The following is a 27,483-nucleotide window of genomic DNA, read 5'->3' as shown; positions in this document are numbered from 1 at the left end:
GAAACAATGGATGAGAGTTTCAAGGAGATAGATCAAAGCTTGATTCTAGGAAATCTTTCTAGCCATCAGATCTCCCCAAAAGGGAAATAGAATCTCCCAGGAGGTAGTGAGTTTCTTTCACTGATGGTATTCAAGGAGAGGGTAGATGGCCCTTTTATTGGTCATGTTTTAGAGAGCATTTTTATTCAGGTACAGGTTATATTCAGAGATATGCTGATAAATATTTAACAAAGAGCATTCCAAAAAAGCACAAGACACTTTCAAGTTTAAATGTATTATCAACATTTTCTCCATCACTTTCTTAAGTTCAGATAGTCAACAAAACAAAATAAATCAAGCCCCTCCATGCAGTAGGGTTTGCCAATTTCTTTGGTGTAAATGCTCTTGCTGTAAATGCTTCCTTGAACCAGCAGGATCTGGCTCTAGCATACCCCTGGGTCCATTCCAGATCTCAGATTTTGTGATTCTGTGAAACTGTCAGCCAGTGTCAGACCTGGACTAAAACTTAGGATACTTTTTCCCCACATGTGCCACATGTTGCCTTAGCAGCAGTTTATAAAACAAACTCTGTGTAGGCTAAGGAACAAGGGTACATCAAGTACGTGTGCACTGAATTGTGGGCTTTGGGGCACCTGGCTCAAATTTCAGGTTCTTGATTTTCTGAATGTCCTCTAGGAAGAGTAAACCTTGTCTTGCTGTTGACCTGATCCTATAAGATATCATTTCCTTCTGAGCTCATGTGATTTAGTGTGGAATTGGTGATAGAAGTTAATGTCTTTATAACATAGAAATGGTACATTGGGTTCTTAGCTCTGCAGCTGGACTTTGTCATCCTTGGAGGCAAGGGGGTTTATTGGAAGCATTGGATTTGGTTTCAGAATATGTAAGCTTGCGTTCCATGCAGAACAGAAATATATTAGGACTATATTCCTCTGAGTCTTCTCTTAAGATGAAACAGTTCTATGCAGGTGACTATTGGAACTTTTAAAAGTGGAGTCCCTAAAATCCTAAATATGGTTTACACTAGGAGAGGAACCTTTAAAAGTCTCTTGGTGCCCAGATTTCTAAAAGATAGTAATAGCTCACATTTATTCAGTACTTACATACATTCTTTCTCTCTTGGTATATCTCCTTTCAATTCAATAATTTTCTTTCTATTCCCAATTCTGCCTCTCTCACTTTACAATCTCAGCATCCCTTATCAAAATGATATCATTCTCACTAAAGAGGGAGAAGACTAGCATGGATATGAATACTGTCATAAACCGATCAATAAACATTTATTTAAAAAATATCTGCTGGATCCTATGGGAGCTATCCAGAGATATAGAACATGCTTAGGGTCTAGTAAGGGAGAATTCACATATACATATGAAAAGATCAATAGAGTCAGGAGTGCAGTTGCAGAGGGGTCACAAGCCATTCATTGAGAATGACTGCAAACAGAGAATAAGTTTCCTAGGTGGGTCCCTGAGGCCAGGTTGTCTTCTAACTCTGGACCTTTAATAGAATCTTTATATTTCCCTTTTGGAAACAGTAAGGAAAGATTAGCAAAGCTGGAGAACTTGCCTGATCCCTCTGGAGGATTTCTTGTCCACAGTGTCCTGAGTTAATTAAGGCCTAAGGAGGTATGGAGAAAGAAACCAGAGCCCCAGATTCCTTGAGCAGAGATAGTTTAGACCAACCCTCTCTAGCTCAGAGAAGACTGTACTTCAATCATTCCAGGATTGTAAGCACAGATCTTATTTTTAAAAGACCTCCTCTATGGGTGTCATTAAGAAAGGATCAAGAGGGCTTTGAGAGGCTGCTCAAGTGTACTCTGATTGTGTGTGGGAAGGTCCCATAAATAGAATGAGAATCCCTCCTCTTCATCCTGCTAGGATATTTCTGCTTTGCATATCCAGCTCCCTGGCTCACCAGTTGTGTTAGGGTAAGAATTCCTGAGCCTACGACATTGCCTCTGCACTGCCCTCAGGGTCAGGGTTGGCTTCATTCCTCCTGGCCCCCTATGGCAGTAGCTACAGCAAGACCAGGCTGAAGAATTTTGCTCTTTTCATCACAGTCATCTTTCTTTGTTAACTTCACTGCAAAGAATGCCTCCCTCCTCCTTCTCTCAGCCCCCTTCCGATGGAGTCAGCCGTTTAGGAGGGAAAGACAATAGTTCAGCTTTATGTCTCCAATTACTGCTGTTCCTTCTTCCCCCTTGCCTGCCTTGGAGTAGATACGCCTTACTCTGTTTTTTTTCCTCATCCCTTTGGATGGGAATAGAGTCTCTAGGGAAGAGGTCTGGTCATTTTAAATGGTCTGAAAATATAATTAAAGTAGACCACAATTGAGTCTGTATAGCAGAGGGTGGGGGTGGATAGGATGAAGTAATGGTATCATTTGGCAGAGAGCTGGGTAGGGAAATTGGGAGGGACCAAGGCTCTTTCTTTCATTAGCTCTCCAGCGCCCCATGGACAAAATTAACTCATGCCAGGAACTGAAGCAAGGAGAATGTTGGGAATGAGCTGGTTTGGTCATCATCATTTCGAGCCCTGCTCAGGTGGGTTTTTCAAGGGGCTAAGAAGAGAGAGCAGTGTAAAGGAAAACAAACAAACCACTAGTTGAAGCAAAAGCCCTGGAAGTGTCAAATCTTGGCTCCTCTATTTCCTGGTTGTGACATTAAACAAGACATTGAACCCCTTGGGGCCTCCTTTTCCTCATCGGTAAAATGAGGGAGCTGGACAAAAAGACTTCTGAGATTCCTCCAGCTCTTGTAGGTCTTCACCTATAAGAAGGATTCTACAAGGCTTTCTCTGGCCGTGGTCTGGCCCATCTACTCTCGTTTTTAGGAAGCAGGGTGGGATCTGATAGCAGTGTCTAGCCCGTGAAACCAAGGATTCTGATCTAATCCTTGTTCCATGACTTGGCCAACGTCTTCTCTTTTCTGTTGTAACATGAGTCCCAAAGCCCATCGGCATTTGTTGTTACCGTTGCTGTTCAGTCATTTTTCATTCATGTCTGACTCTTCATGACTGCATTTGTTTTTTGTTTTTTTTTTGGCAAATATACTGGAATAATTTGCCATTTTCTTCTCCAGCTCATTTTACAATGATGAACTGAGGCAAACAGGGTTAAGTGACTTGCTCAGAGTCATAAAACTAGTAATTGTGTGAGGCCAGATATGAACTCAGGTCTTCCTGCCTCCAGGCCTGGTGCTATATCCCCTGTGCCACTAAGAGGAGCTACTTTAATTGTTTCCAAAAGGGAAGTAGAAGAGGGAGGACAGAGGATGGCTGCTCTGCTCTTCTCAGAGAGCAGAGGCTATTGGACTGCAATTATAGCTATCTGCTCCTGTAAATATTATTAATCTGGGGAATGTGGTTTTCAGGTTCAAACTAAACTTCTGATTGCTAGTCATTAATGAGGAGAGGAGGACTCCAAGCTTTACCTCCAAAGCTTGATTTCCTTCCTACTAAATACCAGTTCCATAATGAACACACATACAACAAAGAAATATATTTATGCAAGTCAGTGGCAGAACTGAAATTAGAGAAGGTATCCATAGGTGAATACATACTAGACAATACAGAATGAAGCATCTGTCTCGTTGGGAACAAGGTAACTCAGCTCAACCAAAAGAGAGAAAACCTAATCTCCCCAGAAGTCTCTAGTGTAGCAAGTTAGACATAGGGACATGATGGAGCCTGAAAGTTTCTCTCATATCTGCTTCTTCCAAGAATCTTATTCTCTTTTCAGCAACTTTAAGTGGGATTGACATCATCCACTTCCCTCTTAAAGCTAGATGCCAGAAGCATCTGAAGTGACTGCACAGCCTAAAATAAACCAAGGAGACTCACCAGAGACTGAGGAAAGTTTGAAGAGCCCAGAGCTCTCCCCTCTCCCACTCTGGCTAACCCTACCCTATCCCTCATGTGGGTGCAGGGCATTGATCTCAAAAATTGAGGAGCAAGTCCAGTATCATTGGGACTTGGGACTCAGATTACACTATGCTTCAGCTTCTATATTTGTGGTCATGCCATCTTCTGTTTCTTGTTTCTGTTTCTTGAGAAGTTCCAGATAACACACATGCTTTTTTGAATGTGGACATCTTTTGTCTAAGAGCATGACAGAACCAGAGAATGAAAGCTTAAAATGAAACAGGAGGCATTGAGGGAGAGGACAAAAGAGGAAGAACATTATCTCAGGGCTGGTAGATAAAATAATTACCCATCTAAGATGCCTAGACAATGGGATGCTTCAGATGATCTTTGAAGTTTCCTTCTAGCCTGAAGAGATTATAACTTGGCTACTTACTATCACCAATTAACCAGGGGATGGTTTCCTTATGATACCCTTGTAACAGTAAGCACCCCAACATACACAGGGGGAGCTGCTATCACAAGGTCTTAGATGTGCATTCATAAAAGGAAAGCAACTTTCAAGGGGTTAACAATCACTTTAATCAAGAACATGTATCATTCCTTTAACAAAACATATACAACATTCACCTAGTTCAGGGGAGTCAGCACCCTGAACTTCAAAGAAAATACAGAGAAACCAAAGATCAACAGGCATGACTTCCTCTGCCTGAATTCAACAGATAGGTCCAACTGTATGACATAGTTATCAGAGATGGAAGCACTGACATCTGAGTTTTCAAAGCCAGGGGGCTCCTCAGTGGCTTTCCAGAGTCCTCCTCTGGCCAAACAAATACTTCCAGTCAGTGAGCCCCAAAATAATCAAAGATCAACAGACATGGTTTCCTCTGCCTGAATTCAACAGACAGTCCAACTGTCTGACCATAGTTACCAGAAAGGGAAGCACTGATATCTAGGTTTTCAAAGTCAGGGGGCTCCTTAAAGTGGTTTCCCAGAGTCCTCATCTGGCACTCAAACCTTCTTACAAAAACTAAGCCCCAAAGTTAAACCTCACCCTCAGAGTATTCGTATACTTTTTAGAGCCAGAGGGCATAACCCTCTGATCCAGTGCCTCAACAGAAAAAACAAAATGTATTTGGGACCCTCTTACAAAACAATTCCACAACAATAGGCAGGCCCATCAATGGGTGGGAATGATCTTTAATCACATTATTCAATCAGAGGCACTTTTAGTAAAACAAAAACAGCAAAAGATCCTAATTTGATTGCCATCACACTCCACCCTTCCAGGATTCTTGGCCTTACAATCTAAATGGCCATGGATCCTGGAACAAATAGAGGGCTTATATTTTATGATCCCAAATACAGGTGATTTAAGCAGGTCACATAGGCAACTTTAATCTGAATAGGCATTAGCATTTCTTTAGTAAATACAACATAGTTCCCACAAAATAAACACATCATGAACTTTACATTTACAGAATACATAACATAGTAACTCATTACCAGGGTGACCATATGGCTTTAAACAAACCCAAAGGTACATGCATAACTTAACATAATTCTTTGAGGAGAGAACAACCAGCTCCTCCTTCCTCAATCCCAAATAGAAACATCCAAGCAAAGTCCTCTGGAGTGTGTGTCCTCCGCACCCTGCACTCTTAAATGTAGGCTCTAATGAGCCAAGTCAGCCTACTTCCAAGTCGGGAGGGGCAGCTGGACAGCAAAGTCATCAGGGTGGAGTCCTTGAGGGGTACAGGGCCCCCACCCACCATAAGCAACTCCACCCCCTGTGTCCCAAACTCCACCCCCTGTGTCCCAAACCCCACCCCCTGGGTCCCAGGAGAATGCTGCGAAAAAGCACACTCAGTGCCTTGCTGCACAGTCCCTACCTTGTCCCACAGCTGAACTTTGAGCTCCTGGGTTCCTCCTCTGCCAGCAGGAGCCTGCTGGTCCCAACTCCTGCCCGGATCTGCCCACAGGCAGCTCTCCACTCCTGTTCCTCTCACCTCTCCAAGGCTAGCACACTGGTAGTTCTCCACTTTTGTTCTCACCTCACCTCACTGAGGTTGGCACATTGTCAGTTTTCCACTTCCGCTGGGTCACTAGGAAGGCAGTTTTCTGCTGGGATTCTAGGGCTCCATTCCAAGCTCTCGCTGCTCTGGTCTGGTTTCTGAATACAATATACTTTCAAGGTCTTCACTCCTCTAACACAGTCAGGAGCTGGGCTAATCCACTCAAGTCTAGTCTCTGGCCATTCCCACTTCTCGGGGATCCACAGAACCATAGCAACCACAACTGGGAAACAACAATTATCCCAGTCCCACAAAACCCCATGCTTTCCTTTTAATTTGTGCAGATCCTGCTGACGACGCCTATCACATTATAAACAGAACAAATAAAATGAATATGTTTAGTTGTAGTCCGGCCAGACCCAAACTCAAAGCCTTTTTCCCTTGTGTGAACTTTCCAGAGCTTGTACTCCATCGGCACAGATTTCAAGTATAAGAGTGGGGTTGGTTGATAGCTACTCAATCGAGACCTCCTACCCCACATCTAGAAAATGATAAGATGTCCAATCAATTGATCCCAATCATAGGTTTTAGACTAAGTGTGAAAAATCTTTGAAAACCATTGGATGAAGTTCAATGATTTCAGACAGGAAGTCTGTTTTAATTGGCTGATGGAGTTCATCATATCCTCTGAGTCCTACATAAAAGCATTGTTAACCAAAACCAGGGAGTTTCAGTGAGTCCCAAGTCTTTTCAGAGGTTGGAGCAAAAGTAGCTTTCTAGTAAAACTCCTGAAGAAAAAATGCCTGGGGGAGGGAGAAAGGAAGGGGCTTGGCCAGGTCTCTTTCCTTCTGACCAGAGAAGGACCCCAAAACTTCAAAGAGAGGATGTTGGGCTTTCAATCCTTTCATCAATGTCTTAGTGGTATTCTGGATCAGTTGACAGAAGTGTCTGCATTGAGAACTGAGGACAGACTGGATATAGATTTACAAGAAGCCCAGCAAATAAATTATATCATGCTTAAAAAGGCTTATATTTTATCATATAAAGGGAACTTCCTGAGAGTGGGAGGAGGAGATTTCTAGTAACTAGGAACTGTGGGTAACTTATTTACCATGTGTGCTCTCTCAATTTGAGCCCACTCTCCCTTCAGCTCTGTACGTACTTATGAGAAAATGTGTCTTGAATTTTTAAGGGAATGTTTAAATCAACTGTTTCTACTTGTACCACTTTAGTACACACACATTTCTAATAGTTACTTAATACTGATTGACTAAAATTGTTTTCAGTTGAAAATCTTGGGGGACAGCACTCTCAACTAATGGCATTAGTGAGGACTAAGTCAATGGCATTAGAGAATAACCCCCAACTTCTTACAGGACTTAGAACTCTTAGAGGAGGGATTTAGCCTTGTTTTGGGGACTAGGAATCATCAATATGTGTCAGAGTTTGGACAAGGATCCTTAGAGTAAGCTGTGAACTAGTCCAACTATTCTGGAGAGCAATTTGGAACTATACCCCAAAAGCTGTAAAACTGTTCCTACCCTTTGATCCAGGAATACCCTTACTAAGTCTGTATCCCAAAGAGATTAAAGGAAAAGGAGAAGAATCCATAAGGACAAAAATATTTAAAGCAGTTCTTTTTATGGTGACCAAAAATTGGAAACTGAGGGGATGCTCATCAGTTGGGGAATGGCTAAAAAAAGTTCTGGTATATAAATAGGATGGAATACTATTGTGCCATAAGAAATGATGAAGGAGATGGTTTCAGGGAAGACTTCTATGAATTGACGAAAAGTGAAATGAGCAGAACCAGGAGAACAATGTACACATTAATAGCAATATTGTAAGATGATCAACTGTGAAAGACTTAGTAATTCTGCTCAATACAACTTTCCAATATAATTCCAAAGGACTCATGATGAAAAATGCTTTCTACCTAAAGACAGAGAATTGATGAACTCAGAGTACTGATAGAAGCTTGTCTATTTTCTCTTCTTTTTCAAAATGTAGCTAATGTGGAGATATGTTTTGCATGATTTAAAAAAGGAAAAAACCACACCAAATTTTGGCTCTGCTACTTAATGACATGACCTTGGGCACATCACTTACTGTCTCTCAGCTTCAGTTTCCTTACCTTTAAGGCCAGTGAGAGCATTTTTACTGACTGTTCTCTTTGCCTGGAATCCTCTCCTTCCTCATCTCTCTCTCCTCTCTCTTCTTCTCTCTCTGTTTCTCTCTCCTCACATATATGTGTATACACACACACATATATGCAAACACATATCTAAATATATATATATATCTATATCTTGTTTGTACATAGTTATCTGCATGCTGTCTACCTCATTAGACTGTGATGTTCTTGAAAGCATAGACTGTCTTTGTACAACACTGTACTTGGCATTTAATAAATGCTTGTTAATTAATTGACTGAATGACCTCTGAGATCATCCTTTAAATCCCAGATTGGCAAACTTTTTTTTGTACAGGGACAAATAGTAAATGTTTTAGAATTCATGGGGAAAGATTCCAAAATAGAGGATGATATTATGCAGATACTTCTAGAACAAGAAAGACAATGAATTTCTATAAATTTTTTATTGATGAACTAAAAATATAATAATAAATTGATTATGATTGTTTAACAATATAGATCTACTAATGAAAAGGATAGAATTCTTTTTTGGAGGAGAATGACTTGATAATTAGGGTTCAAAGTTAGTGCTCTCTATCATCAGAATCAATTTCAAGTGTTTATGTGCTAATGCTGATCTCTAATGAGATTTTATGTGTTTTATATTTGAAAATGTTTCCACACAAATACTGATGTCAGACCATGAGCACGTGATTTTAATTGATCATATTCTTTGCTTGGAAGGCATTTATAGAATTCTGCTAGATTCTTCTCTTGATAATTGCCTTTTAGCATGTCATTTCATTGCACATTAATCACTTCCAATTAAAGATTAGGTGGAAACTCCTCAACTGCACAGCTAAATGGATTTTGAACTATGGAAATTTCTTTTGCACTTGCATCAAGGTCTGAAAAAAGCTGCTGGAATTAGAGTTCAGAGAATATATCTGCTGCAAATTTGTGTGGGGATGAACTCTCTGACTGCTTTAATTTTTGATAGCATGGAAAATATATAAAACAGCATGACAGTACTTTTGATTCAAACAATGTTAGTTGTCACTGAACTGATTTACTGCAGTGTGTTTCACATATAAATGCTATTTTAGATTGAATTCATTAAGAAGCATCATCAAGTCTGCAGCAAAAGCCAATTTTGAAAGCCAATCAGCATTTGATGACAGTGGTTGAGGGTGGTTCTTCTAGTTCAGAAACATTTCTTCCTTAGCCTGTTAAGTTATAACTGTATTACTTAAATCTATGGTACTCTGAGCAGCAGTATAAAGTGATGAGGGGGTCATAAACAGTCTCCACTGTAGTGAAAAAGTAACTATAGACAATGCAGAAATAAATGAGTGTGGCTATATTCCAATAAAACTTTATTTATGGACATTGAAATTTGAATTAAAATAAAAAGCTCCTCAACGTTTATAGTGGTTATTCAAGAATCCAGGATTATCTTTTTTTTTTTTAATGAAAGAATAAGGAATAATACACTTGTTTTAACTATAGAGAAGAGGGATATTTTTGCAAATCAGACAAATGGAAGAAATCACTGAAGATCCAATCATAAGGATCTGTGGTGCAGCAAAAAGCGTTAACTTTATAATGAAAAGAAATGGGGAAAATATTTGCAGTAAATATTTCAGATAAAGGCATCACATCTAAAATCCACAAGGAACAGATATATATCAACAAGACTAATAAAATGGAACTCACCATAGCAATAGTCAAAGAATATTTACAGACAATTTTCAAAGGAAGAACAGCAATTGCTTGAACACATTAAATATCTCTAATAATTGGAGAAAGGCAAATAAGATGCTTATGATACTACTATGCCTATTAACAGCAATAACAAAAACAAGGTAAAAGTTGATAATAGGAGGGGTTGTAGAAGGAAAAAAATGCTATGATAACATTGTTGGTGGGTCTACAGACAGGCACACACTTTAAAAAGTTATTTTTTAAATTGGGAATTTAACAAAAATCAACAAATGTGAGTATTTCAATATACAAAGGAACACAGAAGAAGAATTCTATATGAAATTGTAAAACTATTATTTATAGATTATTTTTAAGAAAAATAAATATAAAATTTAACTTGACAGTGACAAAACTGATCTGTCTGTCTGTATCACCTTCTGGACTTTGATCTGTTCTCTTCTATGTATTGAAAAAGTTTCACTGAACCTCTTTTCTTTCTTTCTTCTTCTTCTCTTCACTGTCATTACCTGTCTATTCTTTTTCACAACTCCCTCTCTTCAGTGGAAGCCTCTCTCTCATGCCAAATAAGTATGATCAATCAAAACGAATTCACACATTAGCTGTGTCTGACATTGAATGTTTCATTCTGTACCCCTGGTCTATCACCCTTGACTAGTCATTGCATGGATCAAAGTTCTCAACACTTTCAAAATTGTTTTCTTTTATGTTGTTATAATATATAATATATTCTATATATAATTTAATTTAAATATATTCCGTATATAATATATATTTTATATATAAATTATTCTCCTGGTTCTTCTCAATTTACTCTGCATAGATTCACAGAAGTCTTTTCAGGTTTCTCTGAACCCATTTCCTTTGACATTTCTGATGAGGCAATAATATTCCATTTTACTCATATGCCATAATTTTTTCAGTTATTCTCCAATTAATGGGGACCCACTTTATTTCCATGTCTTTAATATAATAAAAAGTATTGCCACAAATATTTTTGTGCACATGGGTCTTTTCCCTTTGTTTGTTTGTTTTGTTTGCGTGTGTGTATATGACTAGTAGTATGAGTGGATCAAAGAATACACACAACTTAGTGATGTTTTTAGTGTAGTTCATAAATTACTTTTAGGAATGTCTAGATCAATTCACTATCCCAACAGGACATTAATGTGCCTGTCCTACCACATCCCCACCAAACACTTACCATTTTCCTTTTTTTCTTGTTTGATAACTGGATATGTATGAAATGGAACGTCAGGGTTTTAAAAAAATCTGTATTTCTCTTGTTATTAGCAATTTGTAGAGTTTTTTTTAAAAAACATGATTGTTGAGAGCTTGCATTTCTTATTTTGAAGACTGCCTTTTCATATCTTTTGACTACTTTTTTGGGGGGAATAGATTTTGTTCTTATATATCTATATAATTTTCTTATATATCTTGGGATATCCGACTTTTATAAGAGAATTATGCTGCAGAGATTTTCCCCAGTTAATAGTTTCTCTTCTAATTCTAACTTTATTGATTTTATTTGTGTGAAAGATTTTCAATTTTTTTAAAAAAAATGTCTATTTTATCATCTGCGACCTTGTTTGATTAAGAATTTTTCTTCTATCCATAGCTATTATTTTCTCTTGTCCTCTGATTGTTTATAATCCTATATTTTAAATCTAGAACAGATTTGCAGTTAAAACTTACTGTGATATATGGTGTGAAAGATTGGTCTTAAATTTAATTTCTACCAGACTGCTTTCCATTTTTCCTAATGATTTTGTAAAGCAGGGAGTTCTTATCCTGGTAGTTTATACTCTTTGATTTTATTAAAGGCTCTGCCTCTATGTTTGATTGATTTTTGTTTACCCAATTTGTTCCTCTCATTAATTTTTCTATTTTTTCATTAGTAGCGAATAGTTTGATGATCAGTACTTTTTTCTCTTATTTCCTCTGAGATTCTAGACCTTTTGTTTCTCCAGATGCATTGAATCATTATTTTATTTAGTTCAGTAAAGTAACAATTTGCTAATTTGATATGGCACTACATCTGTAAATTAGTATAGATAACATTTTCATTTTTGCTATATTAGCATGGCCCAGTCAAGATAAATGAGTAGTTCTCCAATTATTTAAACTTTTTTTATGTCTTTTAAAAAATTTATTTTAAATTTTTGGTTACATTTTAAGTTCCAAACTGTTTACCTCCCTCCCTTTCCATCCTGCACTAGAGAAAGTCATCATTTGACACGGATTTATATATACAAACCATACTATACGTACTTCTATTTATCAGTTCTTTCTTGGGAGGTGAATAGCAGCATCCTCATAGGTCCTTTGTCATTGCTGATTTCAGTATTTATATACTCAGAATAACTTAGTCACTCACAGTTCATCTCTGAACAATGTTGCTATTACTGTCTATAATGTTCTCTTGGATCCACTCATTTAACTTTTCATTATTTCTTGCAAGTCTTTCCATGTTTTTCTAAAACCAACCCAGTCCCTCACTTCTTACACCACAGTAGTTTTCTATCACAATCATATATTACAACTTGTTTAGCCATTCCCAAATTGATGGGTGTATCCCCTCAAATTACAGTTCTTTGCCATCACAAAGAGAGCTGCAAAAGAACATATGGGCTGTTTTCCTCTTTCCCTGATCACTTTAGGAAACAGATCTAATAGTGGTATTGCTGGGTCCAAGGGTATACACAGTTTTATAACTCTTTGGGCATAATTCCATATTGCTCCTAGAAATGGTTGGATCAGTTCACAGTTCCACCAACGGTGTATTAAAGTTCCAATTTTTCCATATCTCCTCCAATATTTGGCATTTCCCCCTTTTATCATTTTAACCAATCTAATAGATGTGAGATAATCTATTAAAGTTGTTTTAATTTACATTTCTCTAATCAATAATGATTTAGAGCTTTTTAAAATATATACAGTGTTTTGATTTTTTCACAAAAGTTCCCCTGCCTGTTCATATCTTTGACCTTTAATCAGTTGTGGAATGACTCATGTTCTTATAAATATGATAAAGTTCTCTATATGTTTGAGATATGAAACCTTTATCTGAGAAATTGTCTATAAAATGCCCCTCCCCATTTTCTGCTTTCCTTCTAATCTTAGCCACATTGATTTAATTTGTACAAAACCTTTTTAGTTTAATGTAATCAAAATTGCCCATTTTATACCTCACAATATTCTTTATCTCTTGTTTATTGTAAGTTCTTCTCCTCTCCAAAAATCTGATAGATAATGTGTTCCATGTTCTTCTAGTTTTCTTATGATATTTCCCTTTATATCTAAGTCATATTTCCATTTTGAGTTTATTTTGATAAGTGGTGCAAGATATTGGTCTATACACAATTTCTGTTTCCCAACAATTTTTCTTTTTACCAAATAGTATATTCTTATCCCCAAAGCTTAGCTCTTTACATTTATCAAACACAAGATTACTATAATCAATTTACTATTGCGTATTGTACGTCTGCTCTGTTCCACTGATCCATCTTTCTATTTTTTAGTCAATACCAGATATTTGATAAGATCTTGTACAGCTAAACCTCCTTCATTTACATTTCTTTTTATATTTATTTATATATTAATAAAAGAATATTTATATATTCTTTTTATATTTGTTCATTTAATTCACCTTGTAGGTGAACTCCAAGATATTTCTTATGTTTTCATATAGTTTCTAGTTATTTTGAGTGGAATTTCTTTATCTTTTTCTTCTGGGTTGTTTTGGTCACATATAGAAAGTCTGATAATTTTTATAAGTTTGTTTCATATTCAGAGACTTTACTGAAGTTTACTTCAGTTAATTTTTAGTTTTTTACTCTTTAAGTAAACCAAATCATTTCCTAAATTCAATAATTTTGTTTCTTCTTGTCTATGCTCACTCCATTTCTTTCTTTCTCTGTATTACTGTAATAGTTAGCATTTCTAGAACCATATTCAGTTATAGTGGTAACAATGGACTCTCTTGCTTTGCTTCTGAGATTATTAGAAAATATTCTAGTTCTTCATTATCTCATGACTTTAGCTAAACAGATTTTACCATATTAAGCAAAGTTCCTTTCAATTGTTTTTTATTATTAATATAGTTGTGTTTTGTTTATAATTTTGCTAATATTGAACCAAACATGCATTTCTGGTATAGAAACAACCCGACAATAGTTTATAACCTTTTTAATATGTTGCTTTAATATGCAGCCTTTTGATATGTTGCAAATAGTTTATTCAAGTTATTTTTGCATTGCTATTAATTACAGATATCGGACCTAGCATCTTCTTTCTCTATTTTCTCTCTCTTTTAGCATTCAGAACTATGGTTGTCTTTTTTTTTTTTATTTAACTTTTAACATTTATTTTCACACAATTTTGGGTTACAAATTTTCTCCGCTTTTATCCCCTCCCCCCCCAAACCCGAGCTTTCTAATTGCCCCTGTGACCTATCTGCTCTCTCCTCTATCCTCCCTCCCTGCCCTTGTCTCCGTCTTCTCTTTTGTCCTGTAGGGCCAGATAGCTTTCTTGACCCCTTAACCTGTATTTCTTGTTACCCAGTGGTAGGAACATTACATTTGGTCCTAACACTTTGAGTTCCAACTTCTTTACCTCCCTCCCTCTCCACCCCTTCCCCTTGGAAGACAGGCAATTCAATATAGGCCATATCTGTTTAGTTTTGTAAATGATTTCCATACTAGTTGTGTTGTATAGGACTAACTATATTTCCCTCCATCCTATCCTGTCCCCCTTTACTTCTATTTTCTTATGGTCCTTTCCCTCCCCATGAGTGTCGACCTCGTATTGCATTCTCCTCCCCATGCCCTCCCCTCCATCCTCCCCCCCACCCTGCTTGTGCCCCTGTCCCCCACTCTCCTGTATTATGAGATAGGTTTTCCTATCAAAATGAGTGTGCATTATATTCTTTCCTTTAGTGGAATGTGATGAGAGTAGACCTCATGTTTTTCTCTTGCCTCCCCTCTTTATCCCACCACTAATAAATCTTTTGCTTGCCTCTTTTATGAGAGATAATTTGCCCCATATAACTTCTCCCTTTCTCCTCCCAATATTTCTCTCTCACTGCTTGATTTCATTTTTTTTTTAAGATATGATCCCATCCTCTTCAATTCACTCTGTGCACTCTGTCTCTATGTATGTGTGCATGTGTGCATGTGTGTGTGTGTGTACTCCCACCCAGTACCCAGATACTGAAATGTTTCAAGAGTTACAAATATTGTCTTTCCATGTAGGAATGTAAACAGTTCAACTTTAGTAAGTCCCTTATGACTTCTCTTTGCTGTTCACCTTTTCATGGTTCTCTTCATTCTTGTGTTAGAAAGTCAAATTTTCTTTCCAGGTCTGGTCTTTTCATCAGGAAAATTTGAAAGTCCTCTATTTCATTGAAAGACCATTTTTTCTCCTGAAGTATTATACTCAGTTTTGCTGGGTAGGTGATTCTTGGCTTCAGTCCTAGTTCCTTTGACTTCTGGAATATCCTTTTCCATTCCCTTCTATCCCTCAATGTAGAGGGTGCCAGATCTTGTGCTATCCTGATGGTATTTCCACAATACTTGAATTGTTTCTTTCTAGCTGCTTGCAATATTTTCTCTTTCACCTGGGAATTCTGGAATTTGGCCACAACGCTCCTAGGAGTTTCTCTTTTTGGATCTCTTTCATGTGGTGTTCTGCGGATTCCTTGAATATTTATTTTGCCTTCTGGTTCTAGAATCTCAGGGCAGTTTTCCTTGATAATTTCATGGAAGATGATGTCTAAGCTCTTCTTTTGATCATGGTTTTCAGGTAGTCCCAGAATTTTTACATTGTCTCTCCTGATTCTATTTTCCAGGTCAGTTGTTTTTCCAATAAGATATTTCACATTATCTTCCATTTTTCGAATCTGCGCGGTATGTTCTGAGATATCTGTCTTTCTCATAAAGTCCTTAGAGTCCATCCGTACCATTCCAGTTTTGAAAGATCTATTTTCTTCAGTGAGCTTTTGAATCTCCTTTTCCATTTGGTTAATTCTGCTTTTGAAAGCATTCTTCTCCTCATTGGCCCCTTGCACCTCCCTTGCCAGCTGAGTTAGGCTAGTTCTCAAGGTGCCAATTTCTTCAAGATTTTTTTGGTTCTCCTTTAGCAGGGAGCTGATCTGCTTTTCATGCTTCTCCCTCATCCCTCTCATTTCCCTTCCCAGTCTTTCCTCCACCTCTCTAACTTGATTTTCAAAATTCCTCTTGAGCTCTTCCATGGCCTGAGCCCATTGGGTGGGCTGGGACACAGAATCCTCGATTTCTGTGTCTTTGCCTGATGGCAAGCATTGTTCCTCCCCATCAGAAAGGAAGGGAGGAGGTGTCTTTTCTCCGATAAAGTACCCATCAATAGTTTTATTTCTTTTCCCTTTTCTTGGCATTCTCTCCAACCAGTGGCATGACCTCTGAATGTTCTCCTCACACCCACCTCGCCTCCTGGTCCTCCCAACCAGCGTTTGGGGACTGAGATTCAAATGCTGCTTCCTGCCTTAGGGTTTTTGGCGAGGGCAGGGCTGCTATTCAGTGTTAAATTAAGTTCAGGTGCTGGGGTCAGGGGCAGGGCTGCCTCTCTGGCTCAGTTCCCTCAGGGGGTTTATGCACAGACCTTCCACAATGGATCCAGGCTCCTGCCCATTTGGGGAGCCCCTGTCTGCAGCCGCCTCTCAGCTTCTATCTCCTGGGGGGGCCCAAATCATGGGGGCACCCCACTCCCCTCTCAACCTGCCAAAGAGACTCTCTCACCTACCCCCGTCAGTCACCTGTTGGTGGGGGGGCTTGTGCCGCCGCTGAAGATCCCGTCTCTGGAGCCTTCTCAGATCTGTGCCTCTCGGAGCCGTGGCCGCCGCCGCCGCAGGTCCGGGCTGGGCTCCGCATCTGCAGCGTGACGGACCTTTTGCGAGAGGTTTGCAGGTCCCTCTGTGGGTGGGGGGGACCCGCGTGGCCGCTGGAGATCCCGTCCCCGTAGCCCTCTCGGATCTTTTCCTCTCAGTGTCGTGGCCATGGCAGGGCTGCACTCTGATCCCTGTCCCGGCGCCCAGTCCACGGCGCGAAGGACCCCCCGCGAGAGGTTTGCAGGTCTCTCTGGAGCAGAAATCTCCCTCGCTCCAATATTCCATGGTCTCTGGGTGCAGAATTCGCCCTGGCTTGGTCCCCTCTAGCCGTTCTGTGGTTTGTGGGTTTGGAGCTATGTGTATGTGCGTCTTTCTACTTCGCCATCTTGGCTCTGGATCTATGGTTGTCTTACAAATAATTTTGTAGAAAGCCTTCTTCTCTCTTTTTGCAAACTATATAGTATAGAAGTTAATTATACTTTGAATGTTTTATAGACTTATAAATCCATTTTGTCCTTGTTTTTTTTTTTCCTTAGGAGTTCATTGATGGCTTAGTCCATTTTTAAAAAAACTTTGATTGTTTATGTGAGGACCAACCTACCTAAGTAAGGAGATGCTCATCACTATCATTTCCTGGGTTGGCCACTATGTAATGAATTCCCCAGCTAGAATGGACCCACGAAAATACAGACAAATGCCAAATGGTCCCTAGTTACCTCTGAGATTCTCTTTTGCTTTTGTAGTGATGACATCAGTGTTGAAAAAAGATACAGAGAGTACCAAAGTCACGGTTTTTAGATTATCAGCAAACTGTAACTGTGTGATATTTTTGTATGGTTATGAGCAAGATGATAGACTACTGAACCATTTCAATATAGAAATTCTTGCTAAAATGAGACCAAAGGAAAAAAAGGCATTCTCTTGGTCCTCTTCCTATTGGTCTGATCTGATCATTCCTCCTCCACCACCTTTGTTCTCCATCATCCGCATCCCTAGTTGTGGGGTCAACCAAAGCTCTTACCTGGGCCCTTTTCTCTCAACACTCTTATTGGTGACTTCATCAGTTTCCATGGGTTCAGTGATTATCTCCATGCAAGTCCTTCCTATGTCCACATTCAACCCCAGTCTCTCTATCTCCAAATACATATGGGACATCTCAAACTACATATTCTATAGGTATCTCAAATTCAACATGTCTAAAATAGAACTCATCTTTTGGTCTAAATCTGTCTCTTTTCTGAACTTTTCTATTTCTGTTAAATATCCCAGTACCTTTTTAGTTACCCAGGTTTGTAATCTTGATGTTATTTTTATCTCCTTATTTTTCCTCACCCCATATATCCAATCATTTCCCAAATCTTGTCATTTCTACCTCCACAACATCTCTCAAACTCATGCCCCCTTTTCAGCTTACACAGTCATCACCATATTTCATGCCTTAATCATCTCTTCTGTAGACTACTACCATAGCCTTCTTTAGCAAAAATAGCAAAACCCTGGGTGTCTTACCCTCCCAGTTTGATTTTTTTTTTTTGAGTTGACAAACTAGGCCTTCTTTTGCCTTATTTCTTCTCTAGCCTTAAATCAATGAATGAGTGTTGCCTCAACAAACTGGGAAAGACTTTAGCTTAAAAAGGCCAAGGCCTCCCACTACATCTGGGCTTATCTCCAGTAGTCTTGACCTGTCTTGTCACTGGATTCAGATGACCCTGCAGGAGAGAGTGAGGTTGATGACTTTACAGTTCTGCCTCACTTAAATCCAATTCACTTGCAAGTCAAGACATCACCCTCCTGATGTCCTGGGTCCTCTTTGATAATGACAAACAAGCAGCAACAGCAATGATATTGTCCCAATTGCTCCTCCTACCTCAAGTCTCTCCCCTCCAACACATCCTCTACCTTGTGGACAAAGTGATTTCCCTAAAGCACAGGCTTGGTCATGTTAGTCCCACAGTGGCTTTGAAGGTACAACATGGACTCTCCTATTTGGTATTTAAATCTTTTTTCACACCCTGGACGCAGTGTACCTTTCCAGCCTTAATCTGTATTGCTTCCCTTGCTACACTTTACCATTTTGTCCAACAAGACTTCTTGTTATCCCTTGAATAATGAAGTGATGACACCTCATCTCCAAACTATGCTTTTGGGCTGGTCGGTCTTCTGTGCTTGAAATATACTCCCTCCTTAACTCCATACCTTTAGTTTCCTTCAATACTCAGCTCAAGTATTCCCTTCTATGTGTTATCTTTCCTGATCACCCCCATCACACCCTGCTCCAAGATGCTAGTGCCCTCTCCATCATCCCCCCTCCCGCCAACCCCTAGGTAAGACAGTTACCTTGTCTTTATTTCAGCTATGGTTTTATATACCTTTCTATGTACATCCCTCCCTCAACAAACCTGTAAAATCCTTGAAGGCAGGGACTGCTTCCTTTCTGTCTGTATCCCCAGTGCTTAGAATGATGTTGTTGTTCGGTCATTCAGTCATGTTCATCTCTTCATGACCCCATTTGGGGGTCCCTGTAATAAAGGTCCCTTGTGCCCATTGCTCCAATGCTTTCCCACTTCATAATCTGCACTGCAGTCTATGTAAATTGATGTGATTACATGGGCTGTACAAACCAAAGAGAGAATGGATGTCTCTACACCCCATAGGAGTGCTTTGTAACTATATGCCATATGAACACGAGTTATATGCTATATGAACATGATGCAATATGAACACAAGTTATTATGACAAATTCCTCTCTTAATTCTAACACCTGTATGGCTGTGTCTATGATGTGTGAACTCTCTCTGGGGCTTCTTTATACATACAGATTTCCATTCCCTATTTGGTTTGGGGTTGGAGGGCTCATTTTTGGTCCTAGTTGGTTAGGCTATATCTATCAGGGCCATTGTTCTAAGAAGAAAAATTGCTGTTTCTGAAGAAAACTACTCCTCCCTCGCAGGTTAGTCTGGCAAATGATCTTTGAAAATGCCCTCCATTTTATCTCAGGGGTCCTCGGAGAAACTCACACAATTAGCTTCACTCCTCAGAAGAAAAGGAAGCTTTAGGCTACCTTTGTCAAACTTGAGTGTTGGTCTTTGCTATGTTAATATCTTGGCATGCTTGACTTTTTTTTTTCTGGCCTTTCTATGGGATGAAATTTTTAGAGACTAAAAATTCCCCAAACCTAGGATTTCAGCTGTGTCTTTGTACTCTATTAGTTTACCTAGACTGCAGTGCAGATTATGAACTGGGAAGGCATTGGAGCAAGTCACAAGGGACCTCTCCTAATGATAAGTCATTATTTACAAGGCCTGATTTTGAGAAGAACTTTGGGACTCTTAGACCTGGGGCAACTGGGGTCCTTTTGCAATAATATTAATTTGTCTAAGCTAATACTAAGTCCTTTCCCTCTTCATACTTCAGTTTTGTCCTTTGTAACAGGGATTGGTAGTGGTGGTGCTGGAATCATTCCAAGTCACTTTCAATAGTGATGTCAGGGATTAATTGGAAAATTAAACTTGCCCTCTTCTGGAGAAAAATGCCTATGCAGTCACTTTATAGAATTTTTCTTTAGGTCTATTTAGGGGTGGGAGTAGAATAGGGAAACCAGGAACTATAAATGCTGACCAATTATATCCTAAGTCACATGATAAAAATACAATTTCCTTATGTGATGAGTTGCTTTATTGAGGACCAAGTGTTGTGATAAGATGGAAATAATCATACCTCTCAGCCTCTGTCCCCCTGGTGTACTATGCCAGCAAGGATTCAGAGATTTGAACTTAATAAAAATAAAAAGTGGGATTCTTAGGAGGAAAACTCACTCTTCTGGTGGAGTATGGACCAATGGGGTCAAAGTTAGAAAAGAATAGTATTTTCTATTTTCAGCACAACGCTTTTCATATATTCTTCCAGAACTTAATTGGGTATGGGGTAACCCTGAATCAAGAGAGAAGGTGGGACCTCACCTGTCGTGTGACTGTAGGGAGCTCAATCCTGGACATAAAGAGGCTTCTCTCCAGCTTCTTCTGGAAATATTGAGGAACTGTGACCTGTAGTGTGGACACCAAGAGAAGAAACTAGTTTTGTGACACCTCAAGGTTTCTACCTTGTTGAAGGACTGGTAGTTGCTGGAGGTCAAAATGCTGGGTATATCAACAGAGAGGAAGGGGGAGAGGAAAAAGGGAGATAGTTATGTGCCCTAGGAGAGTGCTGGCAATGTTCTCTAACATTTTTGTACCTGAAGTAAAGCTTTACTTAGATGCTACTCTCATTATAAACTGCTAAAAATGGTGGCAGAATTGCTAAATTGTCATGTCAATCAGAAGCCACTGGAGAGGAGTGACAGAAAAATGTACCTCCTGCTCTACTAATCATTAGGATTGGAATGAACTGTAGAAGAAGGGTGGGGGAGGAGTGGAGTGGGTCTGATGGCCAAGATAGGGGGATAGGTCTTGGGAAGATTGCTACTTCTGATTCTAGATTTGTCAGAATCTTATTACTTTACTGTCTTTCCCAATTCTGGACTTCAGTTTTCTCACTGTAGAAAGGCAATAGTGGGGGTGATCACTAATAATTTGTAATTTTGATAATAATACAACCCATGATCATATTCTTTGTAAAGAAAATGATGTAAGATCACTAGGAAGTTGGCAGGGCTAACTTTCTGGTTGGGGCACAACTGGTTGGTAGTGATTTGCAACAACCTCAGGAAGGAAAAATCTCTCATTGTCCTCCTCCCCTTCCACTCTTGGCACACAGGAGGTGAGGATTAGAGGGTCATAGGTCTAGAGCTGGAAGGTCCCTCAGAAATTATCTAGTCCAACTCCCTCATTTTACATATGGGGAAACTGAGACCCAGAGAAGTCAGGTGACTTGTCTAAAGTCACAGAGGATGGAGTCAAACTCAGGTCACATGACTTTATGTTTAACATTCTTTTTTCTACAGCTTTACTTTTTGTTTTAAGAATGTGTTTTGAATATGAACAACTCCTACTGGAGAGACTGGGAAGAAGGGTATATCAAATGAATCTTAGCTAATCAGAGGACTAACAGTCTTGAGTAGTCTAGATCTGGGCAGAAACTATGCCCTCCTACAGCTTCCCGGTTGTGGTATGAAGTAGTGACATGGAAAACTGTACAGTCTTGTTATTTTGACTCACCTTTAAGTTAAGCAAACTCTGCTGGAATGGGTCGGAAATTCATTTTCCTGGACCAGAGAAATCTTGTTGTGTTTGAGCATGATCAGAGTAATCTTTTGTAATGATTTCTGCAGGGCTTAGCAATCGATACTCCTGGACGGAGAACCCTTGAGCTACATTTCAATAAGAACCTTATTCTCCCTACTAGGATCAATGAATTATAGAATCATGAAATTTATAATTGGAATTGATCTTAGGGGTCATCTTATCCAACCCTCTTAATTCAGTTCAATAAGTATGTATTTAATACCTTCTATGTGCCAGCCACAGGGCTAAGTGGTGAGGATACAAATAAGACAAAGAGAGAAAAAAACAAAGAAGAAAAAAGAAAGAAAAAGAAACAGCTCCTGCCTCAAGGAGCTTGAAATCCAGTGGGGAAGACAATATACAAAAAGAAGCTGAAAAGAGGAAGTTGGGGCACCAGGAAGCATGACATTCTGTGGAGTCAAAACCAAGCAGAGCCACTGATGGAAAATAGGGAGAGCTGCCTGGAGAGTTTCCTTTCATAAGGAAACTGGAGTTCAGACCTGCCCAGGGTCACCCAGGTAGTAAGTAAGTAGCAGAAGCAGCATTAAACCGAAATCTTTTGCCTTCAAACCCTGAGTTCTTTGTGTCTCATGCATATATTATAGGTTATATAGAATAGGGGATAGGGACTAGGCGAGCAGCCCTCCAAGTATTTATATGTACTTACAAACTCAAATGTCACTGAACACTGGACCAACTAATTGAGCCTCCTAATACCTGTTGAGTCTATCTTCAACTTTATGGGGCAGACTAGAATGTGGCACCATTGCTTATTATAGTAGCCATTTCTTAATTAGGCAGGCAGTGTATACAGCACTCTTCCCTCCCCCCCCCCCCCCCAATCCAGAATAACAGAATCATTCTGCACAATCTTCTGAAGAGAAGTGTAGTTATGTGGTATGGGGGGGTGTGATACAGAGACAGCCCTACCAACCCCTACCTCAACTACTGGCTCAGCTCCTTATTAATTCTTACTCTGGGTTCAGTTATAGTCTAATGGGTATGCTTCAGAATATCTCAGCAAATTTCCCAAATCACAAACTATCTTATTAAGTGACTCACCCCAATTTTGGATTAATACCAGGGAAATCTCTTCTCCCAAGGGATTTTTTCTCTCAGTCTCAAACCATAAATTTATAGGCTTAGAAAAGTTACAGTTAATGGCCATTTAGCTCAATAGCCATATCAAGTAACATAGAAATGCAGACAGTCAAATTACAGAAGACTGCAATGAGCCTTATAGCGACACTTTTCTCCCTTTTTCCACCTGATTTTCACCAAGTTGGATAGTAGTTGTTGGAAAAAAGAAACTGAGATTTAAAGTATGGGTGGAACATTTCCCAACCTTGTGCTCTGGGAAAAGCAGTGGAAAGAAGGGACTTGACTTTTTACCAACTGCCTCAATTGCTCATTCAGTCTGATCTTAGCTCCAGTAGACTCCTGTCATCTGCCTGTCTTCTTTCCTCTCACTATCTGGTCTACATATTCATCTGCTCATGTCTCAACTCTTGCCTTTCTACCTCCCCTGTTTAGTACCTCACAACTTAGGCAGAAGTTCCTTCTTTAGTGGGGGACCCCTGGAAATCTAAAACAAACAGAGCTCTGATTTGTAGAGTGTCTGGCAAACCTTCTAGACCAAAGATTTTCTATCCTCCAGGATGGCCCTCCAATTAAGGAGAACCTTTTGAGTCTTCCTTGGTCTTAGAACCCATGAGCTAAGCAAGTCTTAAATTGGGTGCATTTTTCTTCCATTTCAGTATAACACAATCCATATCAATCTTATTTTTATATGTTTAGGATGCTGTTAAATATAGGATGATATTAAAAATCCTTGTATCTCCACTAATTTTGATCTAGTATACTAAAGTAAATTAGAGAGATACCAACTTTCAAAAGAAGGTGATCAAAATCATTTGGACACCTGGACATGCATACATATACCTTGCATATCCAGTTTCACCTGTTTGGTGCCAGGAAAGCAGAGGTCCAGGGTATTCAGCCTGTAATAGCCTGGATGTTGATTCAAAGTGGGGTTCCCCAAGGGATTCCTTCCACAGTGAGAACATCTGAATAGCTTTTTGCTAAACAGAAGTGATGACAAGCACAACTGGCTATCAAAAAGCTATACCTGAATGAATTAGACTGTTAGAGATTTCTGTTTCTGAGAAATAACTACTTTGTGTCTTCCTCATTACTTTGTGTCTCCCTGCTTTTCTACCCTTGGAGATAGATTTACCCTCGTCTCTTTTCCCTCTACAAAGTTTAGATGCTTTTGCTTTTCTTAACTCCCTTGGGACTTAAGGGGTGAATATTTGTTCTCCAAATAGATTTTAGTTCTCCAAAGACTATTCTTCAGAAGGTGGTAGTGTTCCTAACTTCCTGTCTCAGGAAGTGGAGGTGGGATCAAAGTGTGACTCCCTCAAACAGCAGGTTGTGCAGAGCCTCGATGTCAGACCACTTGGCAGAATTTCCAAGTACAGTAAGCAGAAATCACAGATTTCTGGAAAATATTATCCTCTGGCTCAAGATAGCATCTGAGAAGAGGAAGATTGGGATGGGACACGACTAATCACTGAAAGGCACCAGAGAGTCTCTGGTCCAACCCTTCATTTTATAGATGAGGGAACCAAGGTCTCAGCTAATAATTGGTAGAGGTGGACTTTGAATACAGGTCTTTTGAGTCTAAATTCAGAACTTTTTCTATAACACCAAGATGGGGCTGCTGCCTTGGCTTATTTTTGTGTGTGTAACTTTTGGTTCTTCAGAATCCATAGGGACTACTAAGCTTAGTATTTATGGACCACCTCCCTTATGCAAATTATTAATATTGCATAAACCATGCATAAGTGCATAATAACACTTCAACAGTTTAAGACTATACCTTGAAGAACAGTGGGTGATATACATTCACTTGAGAACTCCCTATAAAAATAGCTAACTTTACCTATAGCTTTGTTTTTAATTCACAGATGCACTTATTGTGTAACATTCTATATTAGATTTATTTATTCAAGTACCTTATCCCTCTCTCATGCTATGATCTCCCTGAGGTAGGGATTTTGCTTTAAATCTAGTGGTTATCTCTCACAGTGGAAAGTACAATGTTCTGCATACATCAGGAGCTTAATGTTTGTTGAACAAAGACATATGTTTCAGCAATTTCTAGACAATATCCTTGTAGCTAATAACTAATTGTATGTTTAGCTGTCTAGTAATGTGATAACCTCTGTTAACAGTTAATAATGTGATAAAATTCGTTGATAGGGCTACTGTTTTCCTATGACTGATATCTCCAGTAGCTCACAAACCTCAGCAGCCTTGAAATTTAACCTTAAGCCCAGGCCACAATAGGTATCTGTAAGGAAAGATTTGCCTACCTGACTATGTTCAATGGGAGTTAACCTAGCCAGATAATCCCAGGGACAAACCTACCAGCTGAATGAAAAAAAAAAGTTTCAGGTGGGAGGGAAGGAGTTCATTTTGGCAACTCCCTTCATCACTGAGACTGTCTCATGTTTATCAGTTTTGCAGTGAACAAAAAGGCAGAAATTAGAAATTTTCTGTATTAGAGATACAGAAAAACTTATAATTAGGGTTGTTCAAATGTGTAATGGGCTGTTTGTTAGGTAATGATTTCTCTACTACTGGATGAGTTGTACTTTTGGGAGACTGAGCATCTGTGATTATTAATCTCATAATCTTGCTTCTCTAGGTTTTACAAGAACGGTGCCAGACCTTGAAAAGCTCTTCAGTGTTTGCCCAGTGCCATCCCCTGGTGGATCCTGAACCTTTTATTGCCCTGTGTGAAAAAGATTTATGCCACTGTACCCAGGAACGAGGATGTGCCTGCTCAGTCTTCCTGGAATATGCCCGGAATTGTGCCCAGCAGGGACTGGTGTTGAATGATTGGACTCATGATAGCAAATGCTGTAAGTCAAGTGGGACACATGTGATATGTTGGTAAATATTTAACAACTGGTTTGGTGGGAGGGGTTATATTCATAGGACATTCTTTAAAGTTTAATTTACATTATTAATATCTTCTCAATCACTTTCTTAAGTGATAAAACAATAAGTCAAGTTCTGATTTGTAGATGTGCCAAATTCTTTTCTAAATAATCTTTTATTTTTCCCAATTACATGTAAATAAATTACATATATAAGTATATATACATATATAAATTATATGCAAATAAATAAAATAGTTATTTGTAAATTTTTAACATTAATTTTAAAACATAAAAACATTCTCTTTCTCTTTCCCTCCCTGAGACAGTGAACAATTTGATACAGATTATATATGTGCAATCATACAAAACATGTCTCCATAATCGTCATGTTTTGAAGGAAGACACAGACCAAAAAGAAAAACCCCAAGAAAAAAAATAAAGTGAAAATTAGTCTGTTTGAATCTGCATTCTGTCTCCATCAGCTCTTTCTCTGGAGGTAGATAGCATTTTTCATCATGAGTCCTTTAGAATTGTTTTGGATCGTTGCCTTGCTGAGAAGAGCTAAGGCATTCACAGTTGATCATCATGCAGTACTGCTGTAATTGTGTACAATGCTCTCTTGGTTCTCATTTTGCTTTGTATCAGTTCATGTAAGTCTTCCAGGTTTTTCTGAAATCATCCTGGATGTGCCAAATTCTTAGGTGTAAATGATCACCTGGATATGTACCTTCTTTCCTGCGATCATTCTTGCTGTCTGGCAAGGGCCCTCCTACTGTAGTAACTCTTCATTCACCCTAGTGAGAGAGCTCTTTCTGAGTATTCTCTTGGCATTCTCTGGGAACCTGTTCCTTTGTATCATATCAGTTGGTCAGCCCGTGTTATTAAGTGTTTTCTATGTGCCAGTCATGGAGATTAAAAAAAAAGAGGCAAAACCAGAGAGACCTGGCTCCTAAGGAGGCACTCTGTCCCCGGGCAATATCAACAAATCACATCTCAGACCTGTCAGCAAAAGCTCCTCATTTCCTAACCAGAATTCCCCAAAGGTCCTTGCCAATGTTCAGCTCCCACTTCATGGTCATAGCCCTGCTAGTTGTAAAAGGCAGCAGCCCAAATCACAGAACTCATAGAAATTGTGGGGTGAAAACCAACCCCACCAGTGTACACAGCAGCTTCCATTAGAGGTGGCTTCTTTTCTTATTCTTTTATTCATAGCTTCCCTCAGTAATTCACTTAGGGATTTCGCTGAAGTTCTTCACATCTAACCTATGTTTTTGTTGTAATTCCAGTCTATTTCTGCCTTGGCTGTCCCTAGTGGAGAGGAGGATGGAGTAGGTCAAAACTGTCCACATAATGACTTGAAGACTCATGTTAAGGTCTACTTAAGGTCCATTAAGGCAGGCATCTTCTGAATTCTAGGAGGAATAGTCTCGATTCCTTTAATCTTTGCTCATAGACCCTATTTTTTGTTCTTATGATATACTCATTGAATATGTAATCATCATAGCCATCAAATGGCAAAATTAATTAACTGCCCTTTTGAACAAGGAGCTGTGATCATTATTTTGCAGAGTAACTTAAAGCAGTTAAGATCCCAGTCTTCTAAGGCTGTATATTCTTAGATGGCCATGAACAATGTAGATAGACCTAAAGTGGAGCATAGTTAGTATGTAAACTAATGGAGACAACAAGGACAGGAACAGACATAGTTATACATTGCA

The 27,483-nt window shown here is 39.1% G+C and overlaps 1 protein-coding gene across 1 annotated transcript in view; it reads left to right on the top strand.

Moving 5' to 3' along the window:
* The window catches only part of VWF (von Willebrand factor), a 213,489-nt gene that overhangs the window by 32,788 nt on the left and 153,218 nt on the right, over positions 1-27,483 (top strand). The window contains exon 7 of the mRNA XM_072653709.1: positions 25,528-25,744. Within this exon, the coding sequence (XP_072509810.1) occupies positions 25,528-25,744 (217 nt within the window). The remainder of the gene's footprint in view (positions 1-25,527; positions 25,745-27,483) is intronic.

The sequence above is a fragment of the Notamacropus eugenii genome, chromosome 3 (genome assembly GCF_028372415.1).
Source record: "Notamacropus eugenii isolate mMacEug1 chromosome 3, mMacEug1.pri_v2, whole genome shotgun sequence".
Lineage (NCBI taxonomy): Eukaryota > Metazoa > Chordata > Mammalia > Diprotodontia > Macropodidae > Notamacropus > Notamacropus eugenii.
Note: the sequence above shows the minus strand (reverse complement) of the source record. Positions and strands in the feature narration are given on the sequence as shown.